General features: G+C 40.5%; 1 protein-coding gene across 1 annotated transcript in view; it reads right to left on the reverse strand.

Annotated features, from left to right (window-relative positions):
* Positions 1–1,090: 1,090 nt before the first annotated feature.
* The window catches only part of LOC132173598 (putative LRR receptor-like serine/threonine-protein kinase At1g56140), a 31,767-nt gene continuing 17,319 nt past the window's right edge, over positions 1,091–15,538 (reverse strand). The window contains 6 exon segments of the mRNA XM_088514216.1: positions 1,091–1,376; positions 1,378–1,736; positions 12,184–12,334; positions 12,454–12,685; positions 12,875–13,085; positions 14,920–15,038. Coding sequence (XP_088370342.1) covers positions 1,355–1,376; positions 1,378–1,736; positions 12,184–12,334; positions 12,454–12,685; positions 12,875–13,085; positions 14,920–15,038 — 1,094 coding nt within the window. The 3' untranslated portion in view covers positions 1,091–1,354.

The raw sequence follows: 15,538 nt of genomic DNA on the forward strand, positions 1-15,538 counted from the left end.
GACTTCCAGAAATATTTTCCGACGAAAACCATTTTACGTCGAAGTAAAAGAAGCCTTAGAGATATGGGTTTCTTGATTTTGGTTTAAAGCTTGAGGAATTTTAGCTTTGGTAAATATCTTGAATTGAAATATCATGATGAAGCTTAGCTTCGGATTCTCAAATTTTGATTGTAAGGCTTGGTGTGATATTTTGGTTGCACGAAAGGGCTGCGCTTACAGTTTCGGATCCTCATATATGCAAATAAAGATCACCGAATTGTGGCTTATTACTATACTATTTTCGAATTTGTATTCCTTGGTTTTTTTTTTTTTTTTTTGCTTATGTTGTTCAGTATGGTATAATGTGCAAATTTCAAAACTATCATATATAGTAGAGAAATTTGAAAACTAACCCATAATCTATGTCCATATTGAATTTTACCTGCATATTTAGGAGAAAGGATAATTTCTAAACCCCCCTTTTTTTTTTTATAATGCCCTTAAATAATTGTCTAATTTACATTTTTTTTTTTGAAATGTTTTAATGTTTAATTTGCATAAGTTAGTATTGTTTTAGGTTCTCTCTCTCAAACTAATCAAAACTTAGGGCTTTCTAGAAAATGAAAACACGTTTGAAGGTAAAGAAATCTCAGGTTTTTCGTTTGCTATATTTGACAAACCAGATCTCATAGTATACTAACTACACATTTATATAAACCAGCATATAACCCGCACTATGTGCGGGTCTTTTTTCTTTATAATTTAATTTAAAAACTCTCTATGAATATTCTAATTCTTCGTGCTTACTTTTCTTTTCTTAAATCATTTGCTTATATTGTGCGTGAAATTTTATCTATTGCTTTGTTACATAGAAAAGAGTAAATTTTGATACCTTCTATCAAGTTGCAAGAGGGTCCTAAATTAGTGATCCTATGATCGATATTGACAAACCTTTTGAATTTTGTGAATCGAAACGATAGTTTACAATTATATATTACAATCATAGTTAGTAGTATTACACATTTGATAACTTACAACAAATCACAAAGAAAACATGATTTGCTATATTATTCAGAAAGGAAAAAAAAAAAAAAAACTCTTAAGTCTCCAGTCAACGATATATATAAATTATTTATGTCAGCACAAATGATTATATTTTTATTTTTATTTTTATTTTTCTTAATAAAGTAGAACCACTCCACCTGCTTCTAATATTCTCCTCTATCCATCAAGTTACTCAGAATCTATAACATTTCTTTGGCATTTTTAGCTTTTCAGATAGTGAGTTTCTCATGAATTATGTTTGTGATATATATACCAACTATTTATGTCAGCACTAATGATCTCATGTTTACAAAAAAAAAAAAAATGATTCTCACCTACCCTCTTTGATAATCATTAAGCATGCGTTTAGAAGCATTTGCTGGTGAATTCTGTGCATCACCCATTATGGTTATACCTGCTGATGAGTTGAAATAGCTAGCATTGGTTCCTTTGGTTGCAACATCACTCATAAAGCTGGTTTCATCATCAAATTTCCAGTCAGTCAAATATCCAGGCCTTGAAGTTACAGAGCTCACTTCAATATCTCCTGAAAGCATTGTCACTACACGCGACATTGATGGCCGTAACGTTGGAGATGCTTGTGTGCACAAAAGAGATACTCCTATCATGCGTTTTACTTCTTCCTCATTGAACTTTGATAATGTAGAGTCCATAAGATCGACTTCACAGTTGTTTTCATGTAAATGCCAAGCCTGAGAAGGATATGTGTTAATAGGCTTCAGAATATAGTACAACAATGGTGGCGGAGAGTATTCCAATTGTTACAATGAGTCAACTTTTTTTTTATTTTTTAATTGAATATGGAAAATGGTTACAAAGGAGAATTCTTCTTGCTCCTAATCCGAAAGAAAGAAAAAATGGGTGATTCTGAAATCGAAAAAGGGGCGGGCTCCTCAACAACAAATCCAAAACAAACTAAAACAGTGCAGAAATAATTACAGAGGATATGAAATAAGTCAAACAAGTGACACAGTCATCTCAAGGGGCCACGCAAGGCGGTTATAGAAGTAAAAAAGGTACAGATTAAAACGAACCTATCTAAGCCCCCACTTGGAACTAGCAACAACTACCTACAGGAGGTTGAAGTCGAAAATGCACTATCATAGTCCGAAACAAAGACTTTAGAAGAGAGACGATCTACCACTAAATTAGCTACAAAAGTTTCAAGTGAAAAAACAGAACACAATAAAGCAGGAAAACAGTAACCCATAAAACAAATATGCATCAGAATACAAATAAAGTTGCAAAACACAACGAAGATAAAAATATAGGGAAAATAAAAATAACAGTAAAAAAATTCACTAAGCAACGACTTCAACAAAGGGCAGGGATGACGAAAACCGACAGAGGAGCTTCTAGCGGCAGCTTGGCGAACACGCATCGGTGCGTGTGATCCACGCTTAGGCGTGTGACGACCACGTGTCGGTGCACATTGGTTAAAGGAAGAAAGTCGAGGCAGCGGCTGAGAGCTAGGAGGCTGTGGAACCCAGTGGCCAGGCGCATCGGGCTGTGGAGGAATGGAAGGCGACAGATCGGGCCTAGAGAGAATCGGATCTGAGATCCACTGTAGAACCGAGCACAGCGCGGTGGCTAAGGGAGGAGAACAGCTAGAGAGTAACGACGAGGCGGCTTGGAGACGGAGGAACGTCGTTAAAGCTACTTTGTGGTGAAAAAGGAAAACACAAGAGAAAACCAATGACAAAGGGGGGAGAAGGGGCGGCCACACTAGGCGGAGGTGAAAAGGGGAGGCGGGATAGAACAAAGTCCATCCCTCCACCCAATAGAAAATTGCAGAGAGGCAATGGAGAGCCCTCACGGAGGAGGTAGATGGGTAAGAAAAGGAAAAAAAGCTTCTCTCGCAAGAGAGAAGCAGAAGGCAGAGAACTTAAGTTTTGTAAAATCACTCTCAGTTTTGCTAGACAATGAGTCAACTTAATTCTAAGGAATACACTACTATATAGGTGACGGATGCCAGCAGTCCAATTGTTTCAATGAGTCTTAACGGTTCAGAATATATCATAAACCTGTTGGAAGTGAGTATTCTAATTGTTTCAATGAGGCAACTATATTTTGCAGAAGATCTAGATAAATCCAGTCGATTTTTGTAACTCTTTCACATGCTCATTTTGTGATTCTAAGAAGTTACTTTGTTTTAAGCAATCCGACACATCCAAATTGACATTTCGCTATTGGAGTGGGCTTTAGGAAAGCCCACTATGATTATCCAAGCTAGGCATTAAGCCCAGATTCTCCCATGAAAAGATAGGGCCTAAGCCCAAAATCTCACGACAGAAAGAGTTATTGACTTACACGGGTTCCAACTCAGCAACCCATGAAAGCATGCACCCGGTCAGCACATAAAAATACATGTGATCCACACTCCAACATATAAACAGTCCCAACTTGATTCTCCAACTCAACAAACTCGATCCCACGAAACAAACTTCATCAAATAAGATACGGTCAAATTGTCATATAGCCGTTCAAAAGGCAATTACAAAGAAGATCCACAAGATCGACATCAAAACAGATACAATATTCTGGGAAAGTTAAGTAAGAGTCCCTTTATGACTCACATACCCAGTGGGATGTTAGCAGTCACCATTTGTAGCATACAACCAATATGTATGTGTAGATATTTGGTAGGTGGCCATACCCGGATACTGTTTTAACTAGCTGTCGAAGTTGTGCCTTCAGGCTACAACTAGTACCATGAAAAAACGGATCCGAGCGAAAAAAAAAAAGCCTTCCCTTTCTTCTTTTAGCTCATCATAAACCCGTCGAAGTTCACGACTACGACGAGACGCACGATCAGCCTCATCACGAGCTTTTTCCACTCCTTGCCTCTGCGCCACGCAGGCGGCATAACAAAAAGCCTGAGCCTGCTTCACCAACTCATCAGCCAAGCGCAGTCTCTCCAGTAAACCAAATAATGTTCTCTCTGTAATGGCCACCCGCTCATAGGAGGCAGCCAACTCTGCTTTAGCTTCAACTTTGGGAGCTTGAAGGGCAACCTTAGAAAGCTAGATTGCGGCAAGTTTTTTGGACAGGCGGTCATTCTCCCAGTGAAGAGCAACATTCTCCAACAACACGGCCTCCAACTTCTCGTCCAAAGCAGCAAAATCAGACAAACTTAAAGTAGCAGGAAGAGAAGTAGACAAGCTCAAAGGAGGGACCGTAACCCCATAACAAATTGCCATGGCTTCAAGAGCAGCACGCACTATGGTCTCTCATAGCTGACGGGCAGGACCGTCAACTTCCATAGGTCCAAAGGTAGATGGAAGAAGCCGAGCAAGAGCCTCCACAGGGTCACCAGAAATGACCTTCCCTCCTTGTGAGGACAATGTCTCACCTACAAAAGGTGCCTTTCCATGAACATGAGATGAATCCCCACCAAGCTGATTATCCGTGGGAAACGGGGGCACCTTAGACCGTACAAACCAACACGATGTCTCTCCACATCCCTTATCAAGCAGGGTCTCCAACATAGGGGTGGCAAAATGGGTACCTGACACGACCCGATTACGACCCGCGGGTACCCGTTACACGATTAGCCTATACTCAGACACGACCCGTTTAGCTAAACGGGTAATCGGGTTTGACACGATTATGACACGAAAATAGCCGGGTAACCCGACACGACCCGTTTTACCCGTTTAAAATAACCGGGTCTAATTGGGTAGATACGACCCGACACAACCCCGACACGACCCGATTACCCTAAACTATAAAATAAAAAATAAAATAAAATTCAAAATTCAAAATTGTAATAATAATACTAATACATCAATATAGTCAATGCAAAAAATTGAGTTCCAAGAGATTAAAGGCTTTAATAAAGGATAAGAAAAAAAAAAAAATATATATATATATATATATTGGAAAGTGACCGTAATTGACAAATTGTACTCCAAAAGAAATTACTAAACTCATAATTTCACCTAAACTTAAAAGTTAAAAGTTAAAACAAGTAAGTTCATTTATTAAAATAGTCCACTTATTATTTAGTCCCACATGTAACAAAAGTGTTAAAAAATTAATTTAAACAATGAAAATCACAGTTTTCTTGTTGGCTTTCTCTTTTGTTGGTAATTACGTACTTAACTCATTTCTTGAAGCAGGCTTCCTTGTCCCCAAAGGCTGAAAATGGTAAAGTAAGTCTTAAAGTCTGTAAGTTAGTAAACGTGAGTCGTCTGACTCCTCACGCGAGGCAGAAAAAAAGTGAAAAAAAAAATTCCGAGTCTGGCGGGTCGACTCGCCAACCCGCCAAACCTGGATACTGTGTGGGTCTGACGGGTCGACCCGCCAAACCCGCACAGTAATCGTGTCTGGCGGGTTGACCTGCCAGACACGAAATTTTCGGGTCTTAATCGGGTAGACCCGATTACAACCCGAACCCGATTAGCCCAAACCCAATACCTGTTTTTTCGTGTCATGTTCGTGGGTTGTGTCAAAATTGCCAGCCCTACTCCAACACCTCAGTGCGAACAGAGACGCTAGGAGTCCTTACTCGTCCTGACTGCTAGTTGAAAAAGAAAGCACTTAAGTCCTTTGCGAGTTGCCTAGAGAGCCACCCTCCTCCGCATCAGAGCCAACCCACGACACATCACAGAGCAAAGGCAACCGAGCACCAACATTGTCCATCCCCTCGAAACCTGTCGGAGACTCGGGGTAACAATGGTTGGACTGCCTGCACCGCCATTAACAGAAGCCTCAGGAACCCTAGTCCTGAACCTCCCAAAACCACCCAAATTCCAGGATCTAAAGCCAGAACCCTCATCGGAAGGAGAATCCACTAAAATGATCTTTAGCGATCCTTCGCTTTCCTCCTCAGCAAACCCAGCGTCACGAAAAGGACCGCCAACAGAGTTATCTCCCATAGAAGTCGCAAAAGATGAAGATGTGCTTCCAGACTCCACAATCCGAACCTTTGGTCCACCAGGAAGTTGCATTGCCAATGGAGTGACTACCAAGGTCTCAGTACCATAAGAGGGCGTACTATGTCCTACTGTAGGATCAGCCAGCCTAGAAGTCCCGCTAGACGAAGGGGCTGCCGGAAGTCGCGAGCCTTCACCAAATTCAAGTCTCCTCCATTTGAGGCCTCTTAGAAGAACTAGTAACCCTCGATTCGGGATGAGCATTGGCTCCAACAGAAGAACTAATGTAGATCGAAGTGCTTGGGAATTCACGAGGAAGACTTGTGCAGGTGTAAGTGTGAAGGGACCCTAGGAAGCCGTACCAGTTAGAGGAGTTAAGACAAGATCACAGTGTCCGGACATGGCATGTAAATTGAACACTCTAGAAAATCTGTCTGGACACGGCTTCGAGCTATCTGGGCATGCCGTCAGAAGGGAACTCTCTGGAAATCCTGTGCGGACACGGCTTCTGAATGTCTCTCGACGCCTCTATGTTTTAGTTTACGTACTTTAATTATTTGGTGACTGTCCGAAAGGAGGTATGTTCCGTCCGAACGGCCAATGTAGAATTCTAAAATCGACTTAATCTCTATTTACTACTAGGGTTAGGAGTTTAGGGGCTATAAATACATGCTTATAGCCTCCAGAACATATATTTGTTTTTTTTTTATTATTCAGTTTTGATCAATAAGAAAACCCAGAGTTGAGTTTTTTCAATATTTTCCTTCAAACCCTAGATAGACTCTAGCGTTTTGAGAAGACATAGATCTTAGATAGACTCAAGATCTAAGTAATATTTATCCATTTTTCTTGATGTTTAGCTCTGCATCCCACGACGTCACGCTGCATTAGTTGGTATTAGAGCTCAAGTTACTTTCCATGGCTCCACTGACAAGGGGAAGGGGCAACTGATATGTAGATTTCAACAATGTGTATGAGCACAAGGAGGCAGTTTGTGAAGAACAATCGGCGGCTCGTTGGCAACGCATGGAGTAGCAATTGGAGCTCATGAGGGGCCAGATGGTGACTCTCACTACCCAATTCACCAAAATTGGATGTCCAAATGGTTGTCGTCATCAACCCCCACCGCACTTTGCAGAGTAGGAAGATGATTACAACGATGGGAATGAATCCGGCAACCCTTTTACAAAGTGCAAAGTGTAGGGATGTCAACCCTCGACACAAGCTCATGCTTATCAGTGGGAGAACAGGTTCAAACTTGACATTTTGGAGTTCCAAGGGTGTTTACAACCCGAAGAATTCCTTGATTGGGTGGTGGCTGTTAGAGAGGTTCTTGATTTCAAGTGGATGCCTGTGGATCGACGGGTCTCTTTGGTCGCAACCAAGTTCTAGGGAAGAGCTGCTGTGTGGTGGTAGTAATTGAAGCAATCTAGAGTGCGGCAGGGCAAAGGGAAGATCAATAGTTGGGAGAAGCTATTGAAACACATGAGGGCTGTTTCTTGCCCCACAACTACACCCGAACCATGTATCAAACGGCTGCTGAATTTAGGCCAAGGTTCGAAGTCCGTGGATGAGTACACGAAGGAGTTCTACAAGTTATTGACACGGGTAGATCTAACCGAATCTGACGATTAGTTGGTGTCCCGATATGTTGGGGGTTTGCGTCAACAAATCCAAGATCCATTGAATCTCTTCGATCCTGTCAGCATGTCGGAGGCACACCAAAGAGTGTTGCAACTAGACAAGACGCTTACATGAGGACTCTTAGGCCTGTTTGGGCGAGGAGGTAGTGGAGGCAACAACCGTTCGAGTGGCCCATTCACGGCTCGAAATACCACTCAACCCCCAATCCAAAATAGGGGGCCAACGATGGGGCAACCAAATCGGGTTTGAACAACTAGTGGGCCCAAGTGCTTTCGATGTGGCAAGTCGAGCCACAGGATGGCGGATTGCTGCAAGGGAGAGAAGTATGGTAATGGTCTACTTATTGACTCAAGGGAAGCCTTCGATGAGCAAGGTGATAGGGTAAATCAAGAAGCAACTTTCGACGACTGCGAGGAGATCGACGAAGAGTTTGTCCCCGAGGATGATGGTCTTCTTTTGGTGGTAAGAAGGGTGTGTTTTATACCCCGAAAGTCAAAGGGCGATGACGGGCAGCGCCATAACCTCTTCCAGTCTATGTGCACTATAGGGGGTAAAGTTTGCAAGCTCATCACTGATTCCGGCAGCTGCGAGAATGTAGTAGCAGAAGATGCGGTTCGGAAGTTGGTCCTAGAGGACAGAGCAATATCCTACTCCCTACCGCTTGGAATGGCTTCAGAAAGGCATTGAGGTAATAGTATCAAAACGTTTCCTTGTGTCTTTCCCTATCGAAACCAAGTACAAGGATAAAGAACAAGGTACAAGGATAAAGCATGGTGTGATGTGTTGCCATGGATGCATGCCACTTCTTGTTAAGGAGGCCATGGCAATATGACAGGGGTGCTCATCATGATGGAAGGAAGAACACGTATAGCGTTATGGTGGATAACGTAAAGCTCACACTCTTACCAAGCCCGGGGATGTGGAAGACTTTTTCAAAGGTCTAAGCATTCCTAAACCCTAGCTAGGGTTACGGAAAACACGAAAGGTGCGATGACAGTTGGAAATGGCCGACAATTAGAAATGGCCGACAACTTTAATGTTGCAGAAAACACGGAAGTAGGTGGCCATTAATGTTGGCCCGTCCGGACGGAGACAAGGATCATCCATATGGACTAAGGTCAACTACGTTGAAATTTTGCCCAACACATTAAATGCTTCCGGGAGACACGTGAGTAGGTGGCATTAAATGTCTGCCAGTTCGCACGACAGTCAAGCCCGTTAGGACGGCCAGTGGGTGGTTGGTCAACGCCATGCATTAAATGCTTGCAGGAATCACGAGATGCTTTCCACGTGTCACTGCTGCAGCCCATGAGAGGAGCCCGTTCGGACGGCCACTCTACCCGTCCGAATGGCTAGTCAAAAATCACATTAAATGTAGTTGAAGGGGCATTACTGCCTATAAATAGAGCCCTAATTCATGAGGAAGACTCGTGTAGATGTAAGTGTGAAGGGACCCCAGGGAGCCGTACTAGTTAGAGGAGTCAAGAAGAGATCACAGTGTTCGGACATGGCACGTAAATTGAACTCCCTGGAAAATTTGTTCGAACATGGCTTCGGGCTGTCCGAACATGCTGTCGAAAATGAACTCCCTGGAAATCCTGTCCGGACACGGCTTCTAGCTGTCCGGACGCCCTTATCTTTTAGTTTACGTACTTTAATTATTTGGTGACCGTCCGGCCGGAGGTATGTTAAGTCCGGACGGCCAACGTAAAATTCTAAAACCGACTTAATCTCTATTTACTACTAGGGTTAGGAGTTTAGGGGCTACAGATACATGCTTATAGCCTCAAGAACGTAGTTTTTATTTATTTATTATTATTCAGTTTTTATCAATAAGAAACCCCAGAGTTGAGTTTTTTTCAATATTTTCCTCCAAACTCTAGATAGACTCTACCATTTTGAGAAGATTTCTTAGATCTTTGATAGATTCAAGATCTAAGTAATATTTATCCTTTCTTCTTGCTATTTATCTCTACATCCCATGATGTCACGCCGCATCAAGAACCAACACCAACAGACCCAGCAGGCTCTTCTCCCCCTAAATCAGAACCTTCGCCTACATTTTCATTGTCTGACTCATCAGACACTTGTACATCGTGAACATGACGCTCCAGATCAAAATCCCTTCGACATGAAGGAACAGTGCCATCATCCAAACGTCCCATAATAGACACATGAAAGAAAGAATCAGGATTTTCAAGAGCCCTAATCTCCTATGCCCTCCAGTCCTTTGTAAATAGGGTAGAAAGACCAGTATACCACATGGACTCCTCCAAATGCTGATTCCTGAGCAACCAGTATTCGTGGGCCCAAATATTATTAGTTATGGCAGCACTCCTGGCCCAATCTAAAGCCCTTTTTACTTGACGCAAGGCAGAACGGGAGAAGGTTGGTTTCTTCAAAGCCAAAGGTGGCAACACGCCCCTTCGAGTCCTCGAAGGGAAAATCTGGTCTTCTCGAGGGAAGAATTCGAAGCCTCGGCTTACAAAAAAGAATTGTTCTTGCCAGCTCTTGATCCTCGAGACTATGAGGAATGTCCACCACTTGACTTGTCCCCCTGGAATGAATCTTCCACACATCATCAACATCTTGATTTGTAGGAGATGATGTGTACAAATACAAAAATTCGGCTGCTATGAGTTGGGGTCTCCCTTCATCTTTGAATAACTCCGGCCAGATAATCAACATCCCAATCAGAATCCTCCATCCGTTGGGAGTCACTTGAGAAGGAGCTAGATGAAGAATGTCCAAAATCTCCCTTACAACCCAAGGGATAGGCAATTGAAACCTAGTGTGAAGAATGGGCATTGTTAGACAGATTTCATCCCCCCCTTCAACACCGTCTGCCCCTTCACTGGAAGAAGGTAGTCTCAGTTGAATGTCGTTGGGTAGGGAATGAGCCGTTTTAGACAATCAAGTGCCGAAGCCCTCACGTTTGACCGCAATGCCGTACCATTGAACTCCATTACCAAGAAAAAAGACCAAATTCATGAAGAACAAAAGAATAATCGCACATAACTCTTTGCCACAGGGATAAGAAGGACGAGAAGACAACGGTGATAAAAGAAGACTAACCAATTCTTCTTTGAATAATAAACCCTAAAAACGCCTCGTATCACAAACAGAAAGACCCAATGGGTCTCAAGTAGCCCAGTAGATGCATCTCAAAAGCAACGCCTTCTCAAAATTCAATCGGCGCATCAAATCAAACCGCCACAGACGTTCTCCCTGGCAACCCTATGGAGACACATATCTTACTCCATTTAAAACAAAACGTGCGCCGTACAAATAATTGATGAGCGTCTTGTCTAAAAGAAAGGCATGCCCCAATATCTACAATAAAACACGTGGCCCTCCTCAAGAAGCGTACAAGCATAAATCAAAAACAACTTCACGCGGGAAATAACACTAGGCCTTGTCAAAGGAATGGGGCTTTAGCAAAGCCCAAGTTTACTTAATAGGATTCGCAAAATACTTAATTTCCATTGGGTCACTGGGAATGGCGGACTACTGGAGCGGGCTTCATGAAAGCCCACTACGATTATCCAAGCCTAGCATTAAGCTCAGATTCTCCCATGAAAAAGATAGGGCCTAAGCCCAAAAGCCCACGACGGAAAGAGTTACTGACTTACATGGGTTCCAGCCCAACAACCCATGAAAGCATGCACCCGGTTAACACATAAAAATACATGTGATCCACACTCCAACAGGTAAAGAGTCCCAACTTGATTCTACAACTCAACAAACTTGATCACACCAAACAAACTCCATCAAATAAGATACGGTCAAATTGCTATATAGCCATTCAAAAGACAATTACAAAGAAGATCCACAAGATCAACATCAAAACATATGCAATATTCTGGGAAAGTCAAGTCAGAGTCCCCTTGCGACTCACATACCCAGTTACGCCTATAAAAGGAACAACCCACTACAACACAAAGTACAGTGAAATCTCTCTACTACTCTCATTTTTTACACTAGCATTATTCTAATTATTTATTCTCATTACTACACAATTTCTAACTTAAGGATTGGAGGTGGAATGACCGCCACACCTCCCATTTTGCGGACCTCTACTACTAATCTCTCTTTTATCTTAGCAGGGTCTTGGATCCGAATTGCTGCCACGAGTGACAACTATTTAACAACAATCAATGAAATTTAGTGTAAAGTTCATAACTCAGGATCATCACAAAGTAAAATAGAACTTATGTCTTATCTTGAATTTCAAAAATAACTTTGACAAAGGCCATTTCATAGTGTGAGTCACAAAAGTAGGGTCTTACTAGGGGAGATTTGGCTACGGAGACTCATTTCATTTCCTATTAAGTGCATACTGGACTCATTTTCGGATGCTCTATATAAACAAATAAATTATTCTGCTGCCTTCAAACATCCAGAATTCCTCATAATATGATCCAAATTTTAATCTTGTTTCAACTTTTAGGCAGAAGCAAAATATATATAGGTATGGATGGTCATGACTATTTTAACCTGGAACCCATAACTACATAAAGATAAATGCTATTGGAACTTTTTGAAGTGGACTGAAAAATCCATCTCATTAGGAGACAGATAACAATGGAAACATAGAGCACAAAAATATTGTTCATACCCATTCAAGAAGATATACTTTTTCTTCTTCCAAGCTTGAGTCAGAATTTGGCCTCCCGCTAACAATCTCCAGAGCCACAACACCAAAGGCAAACACATCAGCCTTCTCCGTAAGGTGCCCACGCATGGCATACTCCGGTGCAAGATACCCACTACATTAGTAACAATCATACGTAAAATTTAGTACAAGATAACTTATAAAAAAAAGACAAAATAAAGGATTATATAGTCCATAAAGACAAGGTGCCTAACTAAGCCTTCATGATCTTACATAGTTCCTGCAACGTGGGTGCTTATGTGGGTCTTTTGATCATCGTAAAGCTTGGCCAAGCCAAAGTCTGAAATTTTGGGGATGAGATGAGAGTCAAGCAGGATATTACTAGCCTTCACATCTCTGTGTACAATTCGAAGTCGTGACTCCTCATGAAGATATGCTAAGCCTCTTGCTACACCCAAGCATATTTCAAAACGTGTTGACCAGTCAAGATTCAAACTTCTTTTTCCTGCGTATACATAACACATACATACAGAGCATATATATATATATATATATATATATATATATATATATATATATAACTTAATCTGCTTAATACATAACACATACATACACAAATACACACACGTATATATATATATATATATATAGAGAGAGAGAGAGAGAGAGAGAGAGTGCAAACACATTCACATACCAAATAATGCTTGATCAAGACTTCTATTCTCTAGAAACTCATAAACAAGTAGTCGTTGATCTCCCTCAATGCAACATCCGTACAATTTCACAAGGTTCCGGTGTTGCACAGCAGATATAGTAGCAATCTCGGTTATGAACTGGTTCTTTCCTTGGCGTGATGTTATAGATAGTTGCTTCACAGCAATTAGTCTCCCATCATGAAGTGTTCCCTATTTAGTACAAAGTTTCAGGAAAAAAAAATGTAAAAGAAAATATTGAAAGAAAAAACATTAGTAATCTACAGGGATGATTTTGATACATCGTTGTAAATAGAAAATGATAGTCTGGCTGACTTGGGTGGATGGCTTAAATACATTTAATTTACACCACTTATCTGTTTGATGGCCCAAGTACAATCTATGCAGAACCAAACCAAACAATATCCATTTATATATAAAACTTGTAAGGATAAAAGTCAAACATTGTAGTTGCTTATTTTCACCATGAAATTGTATGTCCAGTCTAATAGGTTTCAATTTTAGCCTCATACTTCAAAAGAGAAGTATCAGGCAGGGACGACAAGGTTACCCCATCTAAATGTTCTGTGACGCTTCAGATTGCTGTCATTTGGGCCAAGACTTTAATTTTTAAATTCAAAAGCTTGTTTCCAGAGTATTTTTTCCTCCATTGATGCACACAATACATCTAGCAAACTATAAATTACCAAAAAGATCAATTCATAGATCACATTACATAGATCAGGTAAAAAGCCATACAAAATTTCCAGAAAAGAAAAAACAAGAATGAACCCACTATCTGACGCTCTTGGCAAAACTTAACAAAAAATTGTCCTTTGTGTTAATGGTACTCAATTATTCAGTCAGAAACTCCTAATACTAGAACATTTAGAAAATATTATATTCTCACCAGAAGTGAATCCTCAAATTAATTACTCCTCTAATGATTCCCACTGTTATCAAATCTAACAGACATCGGCCATATATGATTTTTCTTAAACATTCCATTTCAACAATCGAGAATGAAGTTCCCAAACTTTACACCATCCATGAAAAAATTAAATTGCTGAAATAATCCGTTCAAAGTTTTACTTTTTATATAAGTATATTTGCAACCCTTCACTCTCTATAAACTTTTTCTGTCAATCACAGATTTTTAATAGAAAATTCTAGCCAATTGAGATATAATGGCATATAATGGACCTAGTTTCACCATAGAATGCTTTCTTCTTTTAGTATAATGAGTGTAAAGAACAAGTTGCATTGAAGAGTCCTAATTCCATTGTAGGCCTAAAAACTGAATAAAAACCACAATTTTGAGTATGTGTAACCAGACCAAAGAAAGCTAAAACCAAAAAAAAAAAGTGTAAAGATTTTATAATATGGCAACTTATACAAGCTTGAATTAGGGAAAATGGCGTGAATCAGAAAATTAATACAAAATAAGTTTCTTCATTTGATTAAGAACTTTGAATATCTTTCAACTTTGACTAAGGTCAAAAGATAACCATAATAGAAAATGCAAGCGTATTAGAACCAGTAGAAGAAAAAGAAATGGGCTTATGGATATCATAGGACAGGGAACCCCAGGAATTGGGGATCCCTCCTCTTATCCTTGCCCCCTCCTCTTTGGGCAAGGGAGCCCCACTCACAATCCCTCTGTTATTACCCGACCCCTTTCTTTGTGCAAGGAATAATAGGGAATCTGGATCCGGCTATCGTATTATGAATCTTTAAGTATTTTCGTTGCACTTTAGTTCTACAACAAATGTAATTTCCAGCATCTTGCCAATCACAAGCACAAGATACCATGGTAAGGAGTGCATGCAATTTCACAAAAAAGATAGGCAGGAAACATAAGGAACAATAAATAAAAGAAAAGAAAAGAAATGGTGGATAGGTGATGTTGCAAGCTGTGCTTCATTACTTCTTGGAAATTGCAATAGATACATAACAGCTCTAGAGTTATATCAGATAGTCAACTAAAATTTTGTCCACTGACATAGAGTTCAGCCACTTTTTGTCCTTGATTAGAATAAGGACTTACCTTAAAGACAGGTCCAAATCCTCCCTCTCCAAGCTTATTAGCAGGACTAAATTCTTCTGTAGCTGTCTTTAGTTCAGCATAGCTGAAAGTGAATGTTCTAACATCTAGTCCCAAGAGCTCTGCATTTTCAACATAAACACAGGTTGATCTGCTTGTCAATTTGCTTCAGAGGTTTGTGAGTGAAAATGCAATATAGTTTTTACATGTTAAATCGAGGATGTCTCCTCATCCTCTCGTTAAGAAATAATCATCAATGTGTTTTTGTCCAAAATGTGTTGCACTGAAGATGGGAGATTCAGTAGCAAGAATATATATAGGAAGTTGTCTATAGAATGGGGTTTTATCGGCGAAGTAACTTACATTTTACCCTACTCTTTGTTGATATGGATGCGTGTGTCTGTATTATTTAGCAGACATATAGAAGAGGTTTTGGTAAAATTGCCTTGACGTAGCTGTTGTCATAAACATGATATGATACACTGGGTTTTCTACTTAACACAATATGCAGCACGCAGAGGCCACCTCACTGATAAATAAATAATATAGACTCACACATAGGCAAAAGTTGCATATTTCTAATATGTAGACAAAAAATGAATGAACTTTGACAACTAGAATA

This window comes from Corylus avellana, chromosome 3, assembly GCF_965113065.1.
Source record: "Corylus avellana chromosome 3, dhCorAvel1.hap1.2, whole genome shotgun sequence".
NCBI lineage: Eukaryota > Viridiplantae > Streptophyta > Magnoliopsida > Fagales > Betulaceae > Corylus > Corylus avellana.